Genomic DNA, 15,928 nt, shown 5'->3' with positions numbered 1-15,928 from the left:
TGATTTTAACCATCGTTATATACACCCGTCCATTTTCCTGTGACGTCACATAGTGAAGCCAACACAAACAAACATGGCGGAAAGAACAGCAAGCTATAGCGACATTAGCTCGGATTCAGACTCGGATTTCAGCGGCTTAAGCGATTCAACAGATAACGCATGTATTGAAACGGATGGTTGTAGTGTGGAGGCAGGCAGTGTTGGGACTAACGCCGTTACTATCGGCGGTAACTAGTAATCTAACGCGTTATTTTTTATATTCAGTAACTCAGTTACCGTTACTACATGATGCGTTACTACATAAAAAATAACGCAAAATAACGCAGTATCGGCTAGAAACTGAGAAGATCTGAGTGTTGCAGCGCTGCTGAAGAGGCGACAAAAAAGAGGCGCGCCGTGCGCTGTCTGTGTGTACGTGTGTGTGTGTGTGTGTGTGTGTGTGTGTGTGTGTGTGTGTGTGGTAGGGGACGTGTCTGTGTCTACTATCAAGACGTCATGGCGAACCCATAAGCAGAGTTTCTTAAAATGGAGATATTTTCAGTACGTTTCTTTTATCGACCACAAAGAAAATAACATTTTAGTTGAATGTAAGTTTCAAATATGCTGAAACAGCTACAAAAACAACATGCTTCGACGAAGCTAGTAAAGAGACACACACTTCACCTCCACCTCCAACAGCGGCTGGATTTTAATGAGGCACTGCACACTGAAGGTACACACACTCTGTCAATTCTCTTATATACTCTTTCATTTTAGACTTTTAGAGTGTTTGATTATCACATCACTCTAAATGTTTAGACTATAAAGTTCACAAACCTAAAGAGGGATACTAGTGGGCCAGGCTAATATTTCCTTTTCTCTAAACTAAGTGGGGAAATGTGTAGAGTGTTCTGGGCTTCAGACATGATTTTATTTCAGAATCCTTGAGATAAAAAAACGCCTGGTTAGGCTTTATGTATGTAGTGTGTGCCTTTCTTGTTTTACAGCTATGTTGTTATTATGCTGTTTGTTACTTATGTATGTTAAGTTGCAAATGCATGTCAAGTTGATCAACAGATTGTATTATTCTCCAGTGCAATAACAGTACTGAAATGAAGGCTAAAAGGGCATTAAAAAGGGCCTTAAAAAAATTAAAAAATATATATAAGTAACTAAATAGTTACTTTTCACAGTAACGCATTACTTTTTGGTTTAAGTAACTGAGTTAGTAACTGAGTTACTTTTGAAATAAAGTAACTAGTAACTGTAACTAGTTACTGGTTTTCAGTAACTAACCCAACACTGGAGGCAGGTAGCGAAAACGAAATTGAAGAAGAAACTGAAGCTATTGAGCCATATCGGTTTGAACCGTATGCAAGCGAAACCGACGAAAACGACACGACAGCCAGCGACACGGGAGAAAGCGAGGACGAATTCGGCGATCGCCTTCTAACCAACGATTGGTATGTGTTTGTTTGGCATTAAAGGAAACTAACAACTATGAACTAGGTTTACAGCATATGAAATACATTTGGCAACAACATGCACTTTGAGAGTGCAGACAGCCCAATTTTCATCAATTAATATATTCTGTAGACATACCCTCATCCGCTCTCTTTTCCTGAAAGCTGATCTGTCCAGTTTTGGAGTTGATGTCAGCAGGCCAGGGAAGCTAGGGTCTGCGGGAACAAACTGCCGCCATTGCTTGCCGTGCTACCGAGGTCCTTTGTCCCTGAATTGCTCACACACTCCGGCAGATTCAATGGGGGTCTGGCGGCAGATTTCTTTGACTTTATCGTTGGAAATGCATCTGCTTTGAGTGTCGCAGGATATCCACACATTCTTGCCATCTCTGTCGTAGCATAGCTTTCGTCGGTAAAGTGTGCGGAACAAACGTCCAATTTCTTGCCACTTTGGCATCTTTGGGCCACTGGTGCAACTTGAATCCGTCCCTGTTCGTGTTGTTACACCCTCCGACAACACACCGACGAGGCATGATGTCTCCAAGGTACGGAAAACAGTCGAAAAAACGGAAAATAACAGAGCTGATTTGACTCTGTGTTTGTGCTTCCCGATGTGACGCCACGTTGTGACGTCATCGCTCCGAGAGCGAATATTAGAAAGGCGTTTAATTCGCCAAAATTCACCCATTTAGAGTTCGGAAATCGGTTAAAGAATATATGGTCTTTTTCTGCAACATCAAGGTATATATTGACGCTTACATAGGTCTGGTGATAATGTTCCCCTTTAACAAACTCATCCCATAGGCCGGATGAAACCTGTTTGACACCCCTGATGTACAGTCAAAACATGATTCATGCTAAACATATATTAACTAGATAACTCCAAGCGATGGAATAAAACGGGAGTCAAACCCACCGGAGGTTCTTGAGCTCAGTCGGCAGGTTGAGCTTCATGAGCTTCTTGTACTTCTTCACATGGGCGTCACGTGTAAAGGTCAAGGCCATCACCTGGTCCATGTACCTGGTGGAGCACGCAAAGCTGAGAATAAACATATGATGAGAAAGATGGGAGGGACGGCCGGTGTTTACCTATTAATGGTGCTGAAGAGCCACGTGGGCTCTTTGTTAAAAGGCATAACCATTTTGTGGAACCGCGCCATCTTGGTGGCAATCTCAGCGGAGATGTTGGGTTCTGACAGTTGACTGGTGCACATGCGGGTGTTCTGGAAACAACACATTCAATGCATCTGGGAGTCTGTCTTCTGGTAGATCAATTGTTTGTTCAGCAGCTACAAAAGCAGTGAAGTTGTCACGTTACAACAAATCCTTTTCAACTTATATTCAATTGAATAGACTGCAAAGACAAGATATTTCATGTTCACACTGAGAAACTTCTTTTTTTCTTGCAAATAATCATGAACTTATAATTGAATGGCAGCAACACATTGCAAAAAAAGGCATTTTTACCACTGTGTTACATGGCCTTTCCTTTTAACAACACTCAGTAAAGGTTTGGGAACTGAGGAGACACATTTTTGAAGTGGAATTATTTCCCATTCTTGCTTGATGTACAGCTTAAGTTGTTCAACAGTCTCCCTTCTCATATTTTAGCCTTCATATTTTCAATGGGAGACAGGTCTGGACTACAGGCAAGCCAGTCGAGTACCCCGCACTCTTTTACTATGAAGCCACGCTGTTGTAACACGTGGCTTGGCATTGTCTTGCTGAAATAAGCAGGGGCGTCCATGATAACGTTGCTCCAAAATCTTTATATACCTTTCAGCATTAATGGTGCCTTCACAGATGTGTAAGTTACCCATGCCTTGGGCACTAATACACCCCCACACCATCACAGATGCTGCCTTTTACACTTGGCGCCTAGAACAATCCGGATGGTTATGTTCCTCTTTGGTCCAAAGGACACAACATCCAGTTTCCAAAAACAATTTGAAATGCGGACTCGTCAGACCACAGAACACTTTTCCACTTTGCATCAGTTCATCTTAGATGAGCTCGGGCCCAGCGAAGCGTTTCTGGGTGTTGTTGATAAATGGCTTTGGCTTTGCATAGTAGAGTTAAACTTGCACTTACATATGTAGCGACCAACTGTAGTTACTGACAGTGGCTTTCTGAAGTGTTCCTGAGCCCATGTGGTGATATCCTTTACACACTGATGTGGCTTTTTGATGCAGGGATCTAAGGTCCGTAACATCATGGCTTACATGCAGTGATTTCTCCAAATTCTCTGATCCTTTTGATGATATTACGGAGTGTAGATAGTGAAATCCCTAAATTCCTTGCAATACTCAGTGGCCTAGTGGACCTACTCAGTGGCCTAGTGGTTAGAGTGTCCGCCCTGAGATCGGTAGGTTGTGAGTTCAAACCCCGGCCGAGTCATAAGACTATTAAAAATGGGACCCATTACCTCCCTGCTTGGCACTCAGCATCAAGGGTTGGAATTGGGGGTTAAATCACCAAAATGATTCCCGGGCGCGGCCACTGCTGCTGCCCACTGCTCCCCTCACCTCCCAGGGGGTGATCAAGGGTGATGGGTCAAATGCAGAGAATAATTTCGCTACACCTAGTGTGTGTGTGTGACAATCATTGGTACTTTAACTTTAACTTTAATAGCTGGTTGAGAAATGTTCTTAAAACAATTTGCTCAGGCATTTGTTGACAAAGTGGTGACCCTCGCCCCGTCCTTGTTTGTGAATGACTGAGCATTTCATGGAAGCTGCTTTTACACCCAATCATGGCACCCACATGTTCCCAATTAGCCTGTTCGCCTGTGGAATGTTCCAAATAAGTCTTTGATGAGCATTCCTCAACTTTCTCAGTCTTTTTTGCCACTTGTGCCAGCTTTTTTGAAAAACGTTGCAGACATCAAGTTCCACATGAGCTAATATTTGCAAAAAATAAAGTTTACCAGTGTGAACATGACATATCTTGTCTTTGCAGTCTATTCAATTGAATATAAGTTTGCATGTATTCTGTTTTTATTTACCATTTACACAACGTGACAACTTCACTGCTTTTGGGTTTTGTACATTGAACTAGAATCTAATTAACAGACTGGTGTTCAAACATACAGGAATGTACTGCTCCAAGCGGCCTTCTGGGAAGATGCCGTACAGTTTGGGCCCGAGAGTACGTTCTGCCAGTATGGCGAACATGACGCTCTCCAACACCAAAGAGTCCACCCCCTGTAACACAAACAATCATCACCTTCACACTCGCTTTCATATTGAAATTCGGGTGGTTCTCCGTGGTTATTGACCCACCTGAAGGATGGCGCCGTAGATTCTGAGGAGCACCTGGCGAGGCTCCCCTCCTACAGTTTTTACATTTTCAGGCAAGCCGCAGAGGTACAGCAGATTACTGAGCCCACCGCTGCAAAACAACAATAAACACAGAGCATTACATCTCAGACATTCAGGAGGCATCATCTTCATCACTAGACATCAGGTTAGGGTTGTGCCTAGGGATGTCCCGATCCAGGGTTTTGCACTTCCGATCCGATACCGATATTGTTTTTGCACTTCCGATCCGATACCGATACCGATACTGGCCTATCCGAGCATGTATTAAAGTTTAAAGTTATTTAGCCTACTTAGTTGTCAGAATCATGTTGAAAAGGGTTTTAGTACTCTTGATAACAACTAGCCAGCTGAATTAGGGGAGTTTGAATAATACACAATGGTTGGTAACAAGAAACTGACCTGTTTATTCAAGGATAAACACAAAATAGACAAAATTATACATGACAAACAGAAATGGCATCATTGAACTAGGGCCTTTTTTTAATATTGCGATATTTTAAGGCCATATTGCGATACACAATATATATCTTGATATTTTGCCTTCTTGAATGAACACTTGATGCACATAATCACAGCAGTATGATGATTCTATGTGTTTTGATTGATTGATTGAGACTTTTATTAGTAGGTTGCACAGTGAAGTACATATTCCGTACAATTGACCACTAAATGGTAACACCCCAATAAGTTTTTCAACTTGTTTAAGTCGGGGTCCACTTAAATTGATTCATGATACAGATATATACTATCAGATATATACTATCATCATAATACAGTCATCACACAAGATAATCACATTGAATTATTTACATTATTTATAATCCGGGGTGTGGAGGGGGGCGCCGGATGTAAGTGTCAAAAAGACAGCCAAAAGAGTTTGATATGAGAATAAATCTAAAGTTAAAATATAGGGTAGAAATGCACCCATTTGCAGGAAATGTAGTCTTGATTTTCAAAATTTTCTTTCAAGGCTTGCATGTCTACATTAAAACATTCTTCTTCATACTGCATTAATATATGCTACTTTTAAACTTTCATGCAGAGAAGGAAATCACAACTAAAAAAATCACTAATTTTTTCATACGGTGTTGATGTAGACATTTTTGCCTCGGCATTTTGGTGGTGTGGACGTGTGGCACCGAATGGAGATAAGCGTCTCGACAGACGTTATAATATTTGAACAATGATGACGAAAACTGTTTTCTCTGTCGTGTCCGTGTGTCGAAAATTGTTATGCGCTTATTTTTTTATTTGATTTTGTGCGTGGCATATAATTGCTATGCGCAGAGGACGTTTGAGCAGTGCTCAATTGCACAGGCGAGCACCTTAGAGAGAACGTTGGTCACACGGCTGCGCTAGCATCACAGCTAACGTTAGCCATGCTGCTACCTCTCTGCTCGGGGAGGACGTATACGTATGTGACGTATGACGTGACAGTATGTGACGTATGACGTGACAGTATGTGACGTGTGTAAGAAGGTGCACTTGCTGTCTGTGAGAGGGAGACAGGAAAGAGTGAGAAGAGCCTGTCGTGTAATGCCAGCAGCTAAAAGCAACTGCGTGAGAATCCACAGACCTGTGGCTGTGTTGAAGGTGTGCTGGAAAATGCGGAACGGAAATTAGGGAGCAGCAGAAAAGTGGAATGTATTATTTAAATAAGTGCGTTGGAGTTTTTTTTTTAACTGGATCTGGATCGGCATTTTCCCATGCCTTGCCGATACGCATTTTTTGGCAAATATCGGCGGCCGATCCGATCCAAATATCGGATCGGGACATCCCTAGTTGTGCCCATACCAATATTTTGGTACCGGTAACAAACTGTATTTTGATACTTTTCTAAATAAAGGGGACCACAAAAAATGTCATTATTGTCTTTATTTGAACAAAAAATCTTAAGGGTACATGAAACATATGTTTATTATTGTAATTTAGTCCTTAAATAAACTAGACAACTTGTCTTTTAGTAGTAAGTAAACAAACAAAGACTCCTAATTAGTCTGCTGACGTATGCAGTAACATATTGTGTCATTTATACACCTATTATTTTGTCTACATTATGAGGGACAAACTGTAAAAATTGATCTATTAATCTACTTGTTCATTTACTGTTAATATCTGCTTATTTTCTGCTTTAACATGTTCTATCTACACTTCTGTTAAAATGTAATAATCACTTATTCTTACAGATGTCCGATAATGGCTTTTTTGCCGATATCCGATATTGTCCAACTCTTAAGTACCGATTCCGATATCAACCGATACCGATATATAGAGTCGTGGAATTAACACATTATTATGCCTAATTTTTTTTTTGCATTAAACAATGTAACAAGGTTTTCCAAAATAAATCAACTCAAGTTATGGGAAAAAATGTCAACATGGCACTGCCATATTTATTATTGAAGTCACAAAGTGCTTTTTTTTTTTAAACATGCCTCAAAACAGCAGCTTGGAATTTGGGACATGTTCTCCCTGAGAGAGCATGAGGAGGTTGAGGTGGGGGTAGCGGGGGGTGTATATTGTAGCGTCCCGGAAGAGTTAGTGCTGCAAGGGGTTCTGGGTATTTGTTCTGATGTGTTTATGTTGTGTTACGGTGCGGATGTTCTCCCAAAATGTGTTTGGTGTGGGTTCACAGTGTGGCGCATATTTGTAACAGTGTTAAAGTTGTTTATACGGCCACCCTCAGTGTGACCTGTATGGCTGTTGACCAAGTATGCGATTCATTCACTTGTGTGTGTGAAAAGCCGTAGATGATATGAGATTGGGCCGATACGCAAAGGCAGTGCCTTTAAGGTTTATTGGCACTCTGTACTTCTCCCTACGTCCGTGTACACAGTGGCGTTTTAAAAAGTCATACATTTTACTTTTTGAAACCGAAACCGATAATTTTGAAACCGATACCGATCATTTCCGATATTACATTTTAAAGCATTTATCGGCCGATGATATCGGACTGCCGATATTATCGGACATCCCTACTTATTCTTCTCTTCTTTGATACTTTACATTAGTTTTGGATGATACCACACATATAGGTATCGATGCGATACCAAGTAGTTACCGGATCATACATTGGTCATATTCAAAGTCCTCGTGTGTCCAGGGACATATTTACTGACTTTATAAACATAATATGAATTTAAAAATAAAGGAAAAAAGATTTTGTGACAATAAAAAATATTGATGTAATCATAGTATCAACTAGATACGCTCTTGTACTTGGTATCATTACAGTGGATGTCAGGTGTAGATCCACCCATGGCATTTGTTTACATTGTGACGCCGGTGAGCTATTGTATCCTCCTACGGTGTGTAGTGAAGCATGTTTAGCTATTCCTCATCCTCCAGTGATAATGCTACTTGTAAGAAACATACTTTATTTGTCGCCATGGAGGCCAAGATGGACGTTAACTGGTCATGTCTTAAAGCACCTCTTCCTGAGGGTGTTTCAGTGTTATAACTTCACCTTTATCTTTACCTTTTACACCAAAATGGTCCATTCTCCCCCTTTTCTGTCTACACACTGTGTCTGCTTGTAAGTACTCAGTGTGCGTGCGCTGCCCAACCTGCTCCTCTGCTCGTAAAACCAGCAATGTCACCACGTGACCACGCACCGTAATGCCCGTTAAAAATAATAAATAAATAAATTATGGGGAACCGGTACTTTTCAAACAGAGTATAGTACTGGTTTTGATTAATTAGTACCAGTACTACACCAGTACCGCTATATTGTACCACTCTACACCAGGTATGCTTTTACCTGCATAGCTTTTTAGTCATGTCAGCATACATAAACTTAGTGTGTCTATTCACTTTGACTTGTATCTGCAAAAACACTTTGTGCTACAATCTTATGACACGGACACCTCCATTCAGATAAAGGTTGACTGATTGCAGCAGTGCTCATCATCACATGTCTGGAGTTGACCTATGACACAGTGACAGTGACATTCCTCCTCAGCACCCAGTCGAGAAAATGTGGTAGACAAAAAAAATGCTGCATGAAAATTGATGTTACTGCCAATCATTGATCCATCTCAGGGTGTACTAATAACAAGCAAATGCTCCTTTTTATAGAAGTTAATTGTGTTTTAAACGGGTTTAAAGTCAGTGTTTCCCGCCACAGATTCTTGGAATTATTCAGATTTCCATCCAGTTGCTGCCATTGTTTACATTATTTATCAGTTTATCTGCAGACAATACGTTTATTTCGTTAGGTGACAGACAGATTGCAGTCCTGTCGGAAACGCTGCCAGCTAAATTATTTTTCTTATGAGTGTCAAACCTGACGCTCTCCCTGACCACCTGAGGGCACCACAGACTGTGGATGCTTTTAAAAAAGGCTAAAAAACCCTTCTTTAAAAAAAAAAAGATATATGCATACTAGTTCTAGATATTAGGCTGTTCTAGTTTTTATTTGTATTATCTTTTTATTTATTTTTTAATACACTGTAGCAATTGAGGTTGTTTGCTCAATGTAAAGTGCTTTTTACAAAAAAAATATATTATTATTATTATAGGACTTATTTTCACTATGCAACATGCACACGCCCCCAATGTGCCTCACCTTCCTTAGCAACACTAAAACACAACAATGCCTGCGTCCACAACATTCTACACACACACCACATCCTTCTAATGAGACCAGATGTATAGACCGAGGCTTTCTGCTCCGCCGCTCCCAGTCTGTGGAACGCTCTCCCTGACCACCTGAGGGCACCACAGACTGTGGATGTTTTAAAAAAAGCTTAAAAAACCTTCTTTAAAAAAAAAAAATATATATATATATATATATATATATATATATATATGCATACTAGTTCTAGCTGTTAGGCTGTTCTAGTTTTTATTTGTATTATCTTTTTATTTATTTTTTAATACACTGTAGCAATTGAGGTTGTTTGCTCAATGTAAAGTGCTTTTAACAAATAAAATACATTATTATTATTATTATAGGACTTATTTTCACTATGCAACATGCACACGCCCCCAATGTGCCTCACCTTCCTTAGCAACACTAAAACACGACGCTCTCCCTGACCACCTGAGGGCACCACATACTGTGGATGTTTTAAAAAAGGCTTAAAAAACCTTCTTTAAAAAAATAAAATAAAAAGATATATGCATACTAGTTCTAGCTATTAGGCTGTTCTAGTTTTTATTTGTATTATATTTTTATTTATTTTTTAATACACTGTAGCAATTGAGGTTGTTTGCTCAATGTAAAGTGCTGTTTACAAATAAAATACAGTACATTATTATTATTATTATTATTATAGGACTTATTTTCACTATGCAACATGCACACGCCCCCAATGTGCATCACCTTCCTTAGCAACACTAAAACAACAATGCCTGCGTCCACAATATTCTACACACACACCACATCCTTCTAATGAGACCAGATATATAGACCGGGGCTTTCTGCTCCGCCGCTCCCAGTCTGTGGAACGCTCTCCCTGACCCCCTGAGGGCACCACAGACTGTGGATGCTTTAAAAAAAGGCTTAAAAACCCTTCTTAAAAAAAAAAGATACATGCATACTAGTTCTAGCTATTAGTTTGTTCTAGTTTTTATTTGTATTATCTTTTTATTTATTTTTAAATACACTGTAGCAATTGAGGTTGTTTGCTCAATGTAAAGTGCTTTTTACAAATAAAATACAGTATATTATTATTATTATTATAGGACTTATTTTCACTATGCAACATGCACACGCCACCAATGTGCCTCACCTTCCTTAGCAACACTAAAACACAACAATGCCTGCGTCCACAACATTCTACACACACATCACATCCTTCTAATGAGATCAGATGTATAGACCGAGACTTTCTGCTCCGCCGCTCCCAGTCTGTGGAACGCTCTCCGTGACCCCCTGAGGGCACCACAGACTGTGGATGCTTTTAAAAAAGGCTTAAAAAACCTTCTTTTAAAAAAAAATTTAAAAAAAAGATATATGCATACTAGTTCTAGCTATTAGGCTGTTCTAGTTTTTATTTGTATTATCTTTTTATTTATTTTTTAATACACTGTAGCAATTGAGGTTGTTTGCTCAATGTAAAGTGCTTTTTACAAATAAAATATATTATTATTATTATTATTATAGGACTTATTTTCACTACGCATCATGCACACGCCCCCAATGTGCCTCACCTTCCTTAGCAACACTAAAACACAACAATGCCTGCATCCACAACATTCTACACACACACCACATCCTTCTAATGAGACCAGATATATAGACCGGGGCTTTCTGCTCCGCCGCTCCCAGTCTGTGGAACGCTCTTCCTGACCCCCTGAGGGCACCACAGACTGTGGATGCTTTTAAAAAAGGCTTAAAAACCCTTCTTTAAAAAAAAGAAAAAGATATATGCATACTAGTTCTAGCTATTAGGCTGTTCTAGTGTTTATTTGTATTATATTTTTTTATATTTTTTAATACACTGTAGCAATTGAGGTTGTTTGCTCAATGTAAAGTGCTTTTTACAAATAAAATATATTATTATTATTATAGGACTTATTTTCACTATGCAACATGCACACGCCCCCAATGTGCCTCAACTTCCTTAGCAACACTAAAACACAACAATGCCTGCGTCCACAATATTCTACACACACACCACAACCTTCTAATGAGACCAGATATACAGGTAAAAGCCAGTAAATTTGAATATTTTGAAAAACTTGATTTATTTCAGTAATTGCATTCAAAAGGTGTAACTTATACATTATATTTATTCATTGCACACAGACTGATGCATTCAAATGTTTATTTCATTTAATTTTGATGATTTGAAGTGGCAACAAATGAAAATCCAAAATTCCGTGTGTCACAAAATTAGAATATTACTTAAGGCTAATACAAAAAAGGGATTTTTAGAAATGTTGGCCAACTGAAAAGTATGAAAATGAAAAATATGAGCATGTACAATACTCAATACTTGGTTGGAGCTCCTTTTGCCTCAATTACTGCGATAATGCGGCGTGGCATGGAGTCGATGAGTTTCTGGCACTGCTCAGGTGTTATGAGAGCCCAGGTTGCTCTGATAGTGGCCTTCAACTCTTCTGCGTTTTTGGGTCTGGCATTCTGCATCTTCCTTTTCACAATACCCCACAGATTTTCTATGGGGCTAAGGTCAGGGGAGTTGGCGGGCCAATTTAGAACAGAAATACCATGGTCCGTAAACCAGGCACGGGTAGATTTTGCGCTGTGTGCAGGCGCCAAGTCCTGTTGGAACTTGAAATCTCCATCTCCATAGAGCAGGTCAGCAGCAGGAAGCATGAAGTGCTCTAAAACTTGCTGGTAGACGGCTGCGTTGACCCTGGATCTCAGGAAACAGAGTGGACCGACACCAGCAGATGACATGGCACCCCAAACCATCACCCAACCATGCAAATTTTGCATTTCCTTTGGAAATCGAGGTCCCAGAGTCTGGAGGAAGACAGGAGAGGCACAGGATCCACGTTGCCTGAAGTCTAGTGTAAAGTTTCCACCATCAGTGATGGTTTGGGGTGCCATGTCATCTGCTGGTGTCGGTCCACTCGGTTTCCTGAGATCCAGGGTCAACGCAGCCGTCTACCAGCAAGTTTTAGAGCACTTCATGCTTCCTGCTGCTGACCTGCTCTATGGAGATGGAGATTTCAAGTTCCAACAGGACTTGGCGCCTGCACACAGCGCAAAATCTACCCGTGCCTGGTTTACGGACCATGGTATTTCTGTTCTAAATTGGCCCGCCAACTCCCCTGACCTTAGCCCCATAGAAAATCTGTGGGGTATTGTGAAAAGGAAGATGCAGAATGCCAGACCCAAAAACGCAGAAGAGTTGAAGGCCACTATCAGAGCAACCTGGGCTCTCATAACACCTGAGCAGTGCCAGAAATTCATCGACTCCATGCCACGCCGCATTAACGCAGTAATTGAGGCAAAAGGAGCTCCAACCAAGTATTGAGTATTGTACATGCTCATATTTTTCATTTTCATACTTTTCAGTTGGCCAACATTTCTAAAAATCCCTTTTTTGTATTAGCCTTACACAATATTCTAATTTTGTGACACACGGAATTTTGGATTTTCATTTGTTGCCACTTCAAATCATCAAAATTAAATGAAATAAACATTTGAATGCATCAGTCTGTGTGCAATGAATAAATATAATGTACAAGTTACACCTTTTGAATGCAATTACTGAAATAAATCAAGTTTTTCAAAATATTCAAATTTACTGGCTTTTACCTGTATATAGACCATGGCTTTCTGCTCCGCCGCTCCCAGTCTGTGGAACGCTCTCCCTGACGACCTGAGGGCACCACAGACGGTGGATGTTTTTAAAAAGGGCTTAAAAACCCTTATTTTTAAAAAAGCCTTTTTTTTCTTCTTTTTTTTTTAGATATATGCATACTAGTTCTAGCTATTAGGCTTTTCTAGTTTTTATTTGTATTATCTTTGTATTTATTTTTTAATACACCATAGCAATTGAGGTTGTTTGCTCAATGTAAAGTGCTTTTTACAAATAAAATATATTATTATTATTATTATAGGACTTATTTTCACTATGCAACATGCACACGCCCCCAATGTGCCTCACCTTCCTTAGCAACACTAAAACACAACAATGCCTGCGTCCACAATATTCTACACACACACCACATCCTTCTAATGAGACCAGATATATAGACCGAGGCTTTCTGCTCCGCCGCTCCCAGTCTGTGGAACGCTCTTTCTGACCACCTGAGGGCACCACAGACTGTGGATGTTTTAAAAAAGGCTTAAAAAACCTTCTTTGAAAAAAAAAAAATATATATATATGCATACTAGTTCTAGCTATTAGGCTGTTCTAGTTTTTATTTGTATTATCTTTGTATTTATTTTTTAATACACTGTAGCAATTGAGGTTGTTTGCTCAATGTAAAGTGCTTTTTACAAATAAAATACAGTATATTATTATTATTATTATAGGACTTATTTTCACTATGCAACATGCACACGCCCCCAATGTGCCTCACCTTCCTTAGCAACACTAAAACACAACAATGCCTGCGTCCACAACATTCTACACACACACACCACATCCTTCTAATGAGACCAGATATATAGACCGGGCTTTCTGCTCCGCCGCTCCCAGTCTGTGGAACGCTCTCCCTGACCACCTGAGGGCACCACAGACTGTGGATGCTTTTAAAAAAGGCTTAAAAAACCTTCTTTAAAAAAAAAAAAAAAAAAAATTAAAAAAAAAATATATATATATATATATATGCATACTAGTTCTAGCTATTAGGCTGTTCTAGTGTTTATTTGTATTATCTTTTTATTTATTTTTTAATACACTGTAGCAATTGAGGTTGTTTGCTCAATGTAAAGTGCTTTTTACAAATAAAATACAGTATATTAATATTATTATTATTATCGGACTTATTTTCACTATGCAACATGCACACACCCCCAATGTGCCTCACCTTCCTTAGCAACACTAAAACACAACAATGCCTGCGTCCACAATATTCCTCAAACACACCACATCCTTCTAATGAGACCAGATGTATAGACCGGGGCTTTCTGCTCCGCCGCTCCCAGTCTGTGGAACGCTCTCCCTGACCACCTGAGGGCACCACAGACTGTGGATGCTTTTAAAAAAGGCTTAAAAACCCTTCTTTAAAAAAAAAATATATATACATATATGCATACTAGTTCTAGCTATTAGGCTGTTCTAGTTTGTATTTGTATTATCTTTGTATTTATTTTTTAATACACTGTAGCAATTGAGGTTGTTTGCTCAATGTAAAGTGCTTTTTACAAATAAAATACAGTATATTATTATTATTATTATAGGACTTATTTTCACTATGCAACATGCACACGCCCCCAATGTGCCTCACCTTCCTTAGCAACACTAAAACACAACAATGCCTGCGTCCACAACATTCTACACACACACCACATCCTTCTAATGAGACCAGATATATAGACCTGGGCTTTCTGCTCCGCCGCTCCCAGTCTGTGGAACGCTCTCCCTGACCCCCTGAGGGCACCACAGACTGTGGATGCTTTTAAAAAAGGCTTAAAAACCCTTCTTTTTGAAAAAGAAGATATATGCATACTAGTTCTAGCTATTAGGCTGTTCTTTTATTTATTTGTATTATCTTTTTAATACACTGTAGCAATTTGAGGTTGTTTGCTCAATGTAAAGTGCTTTTTATTATTATTATTTAATGCAGTTTAAAACTGTAGAAGGCTGGAGGCTATCCAGTGTGTGTGGGCCATGTCTACCTTGGCAAACATCCTTGACAGCTCTTAGCTCGATACCTAGCACGCTCGTCTCTCATGCCGGACGACTTAGGCTCGCAGAACGACCAGCAGGGCGGGAATGAATTACCTGACGATGCTTATTTGAAAGTCCACCAGCTGGATGGTCTTCCACGTTCCGGACAGGAAGTCCCGACACCAGGCGAACGCCCTCTCCTTGGTCTCCCGGTCCACCTCCTCGGTCCTCCCGCCCTTGAAGGACTCTGCCTCCGAGTCGTCATCACAGTTGGACCCTAACAAAGGACTCGGGGTTCGCGACGTCCTTTCGTGGACGAGAAGGCGCAACTCGTAGCCCGTCGGCAGCCGCTCAACGTCGGCGCTGGTCGGAAGGACGTCGGGGGAAAGTTCCGCTTCCGGAGTGTGGACTCGGCCGCTGTCGGTGCCACCTGACTGCATGGCGCGTTTCCGGACTAAGTGTGGAGGAGAAGCGGAGTGAGATAGTAGCAGCTTCCTGCGGACTAAGTGTGGAGGAGACAGCCGCTTAGTGACAGCCGCATGGAGGCTAAAGTAGCAGCATCACCGCCTCCTAGCTAGCACCCGACTCCGACTCTCACCAGCCAATCACAGTTCAGTTCCCGCTTCATGCGAGGAGCTGATTGGTCCTGGCCTGGTGGCTGGACTCTGACGTCACTAGCACTCAACTCAATCATAGACATGTTATAAGGGTACGCAGCATGGAGCGCTACTGCCTACTGGCGCTGACGAGACGCGGGGCCGCCATCTTGGAGTGGTGATCCGCTCCACTCAGTGCAGTTCATTTGGCAGGAGCAATGAACTGTCAGCGCATTTAATTCATTTTACCTCACTGAATACCACTGATTTTCACGTGCTTTTTTTTGCCATACGTGTAGCTATGATAAAGG

At 40.5% G+C, this 15,928-nt stretch overlaps 1 protein-coding gene across 1 annotated transcript in view; it reads right to left on the bottom strand.

Moving 5' to 3' along the window:
- Positions 1–15,620, bottom strand: part of chkb (choline kinase beta) — a 35,550-nt gene extending 19,930 nt beyond the window's left edge. The window contains exons 1-5 of the mRNA XM_061969149.2: positions 15,136–15,620; positions 4,724–4,832; positions 4,532–4,645; positions 2,532–2,665; positions 2,359–2,463 (exon numbers count right to left, since the gene is read on the bottom strand). Coding sequence (XP_061825133.1) covers positions 2,359–2,463; positions 2,532–2,665; positions 4,532–4,645; positions 4,724–4,832; positions 15,136–15,461 — 788 coding nt within the window. The 5' untranslated portion in view covers positions 15,462–15,620. The remainder of the gene's footprint in view (positions 1–2,358; positions 2,464–2,531; positions 2,666–4,531; positions 4,646–4,723; positions 4,833–15,135) is intronic.
- Positions 15,621–15,928: the final 308 nt, after the last annotated feature.

This window comes from Nerophis lumbriciformis, linkage group LG08 (assembly GCF_033978685.3).
Source record: "Nerophis lumbriciformis linkage group LG08, RoL_Nlum_v2.1, whole genome shotgun sequence".
Classification (NCBI taxonomy): Eukaryota; Metazoa; Chordata; class Actinopteri; order Syngnathiformes; family Syngnathidae; genus Nerophis; species Nerophis lumbriciformis.
Note: the sequence above shows the minus strand (reverse complement) of the source record. Positions and strands in the feature narration are given on the sequence as shown.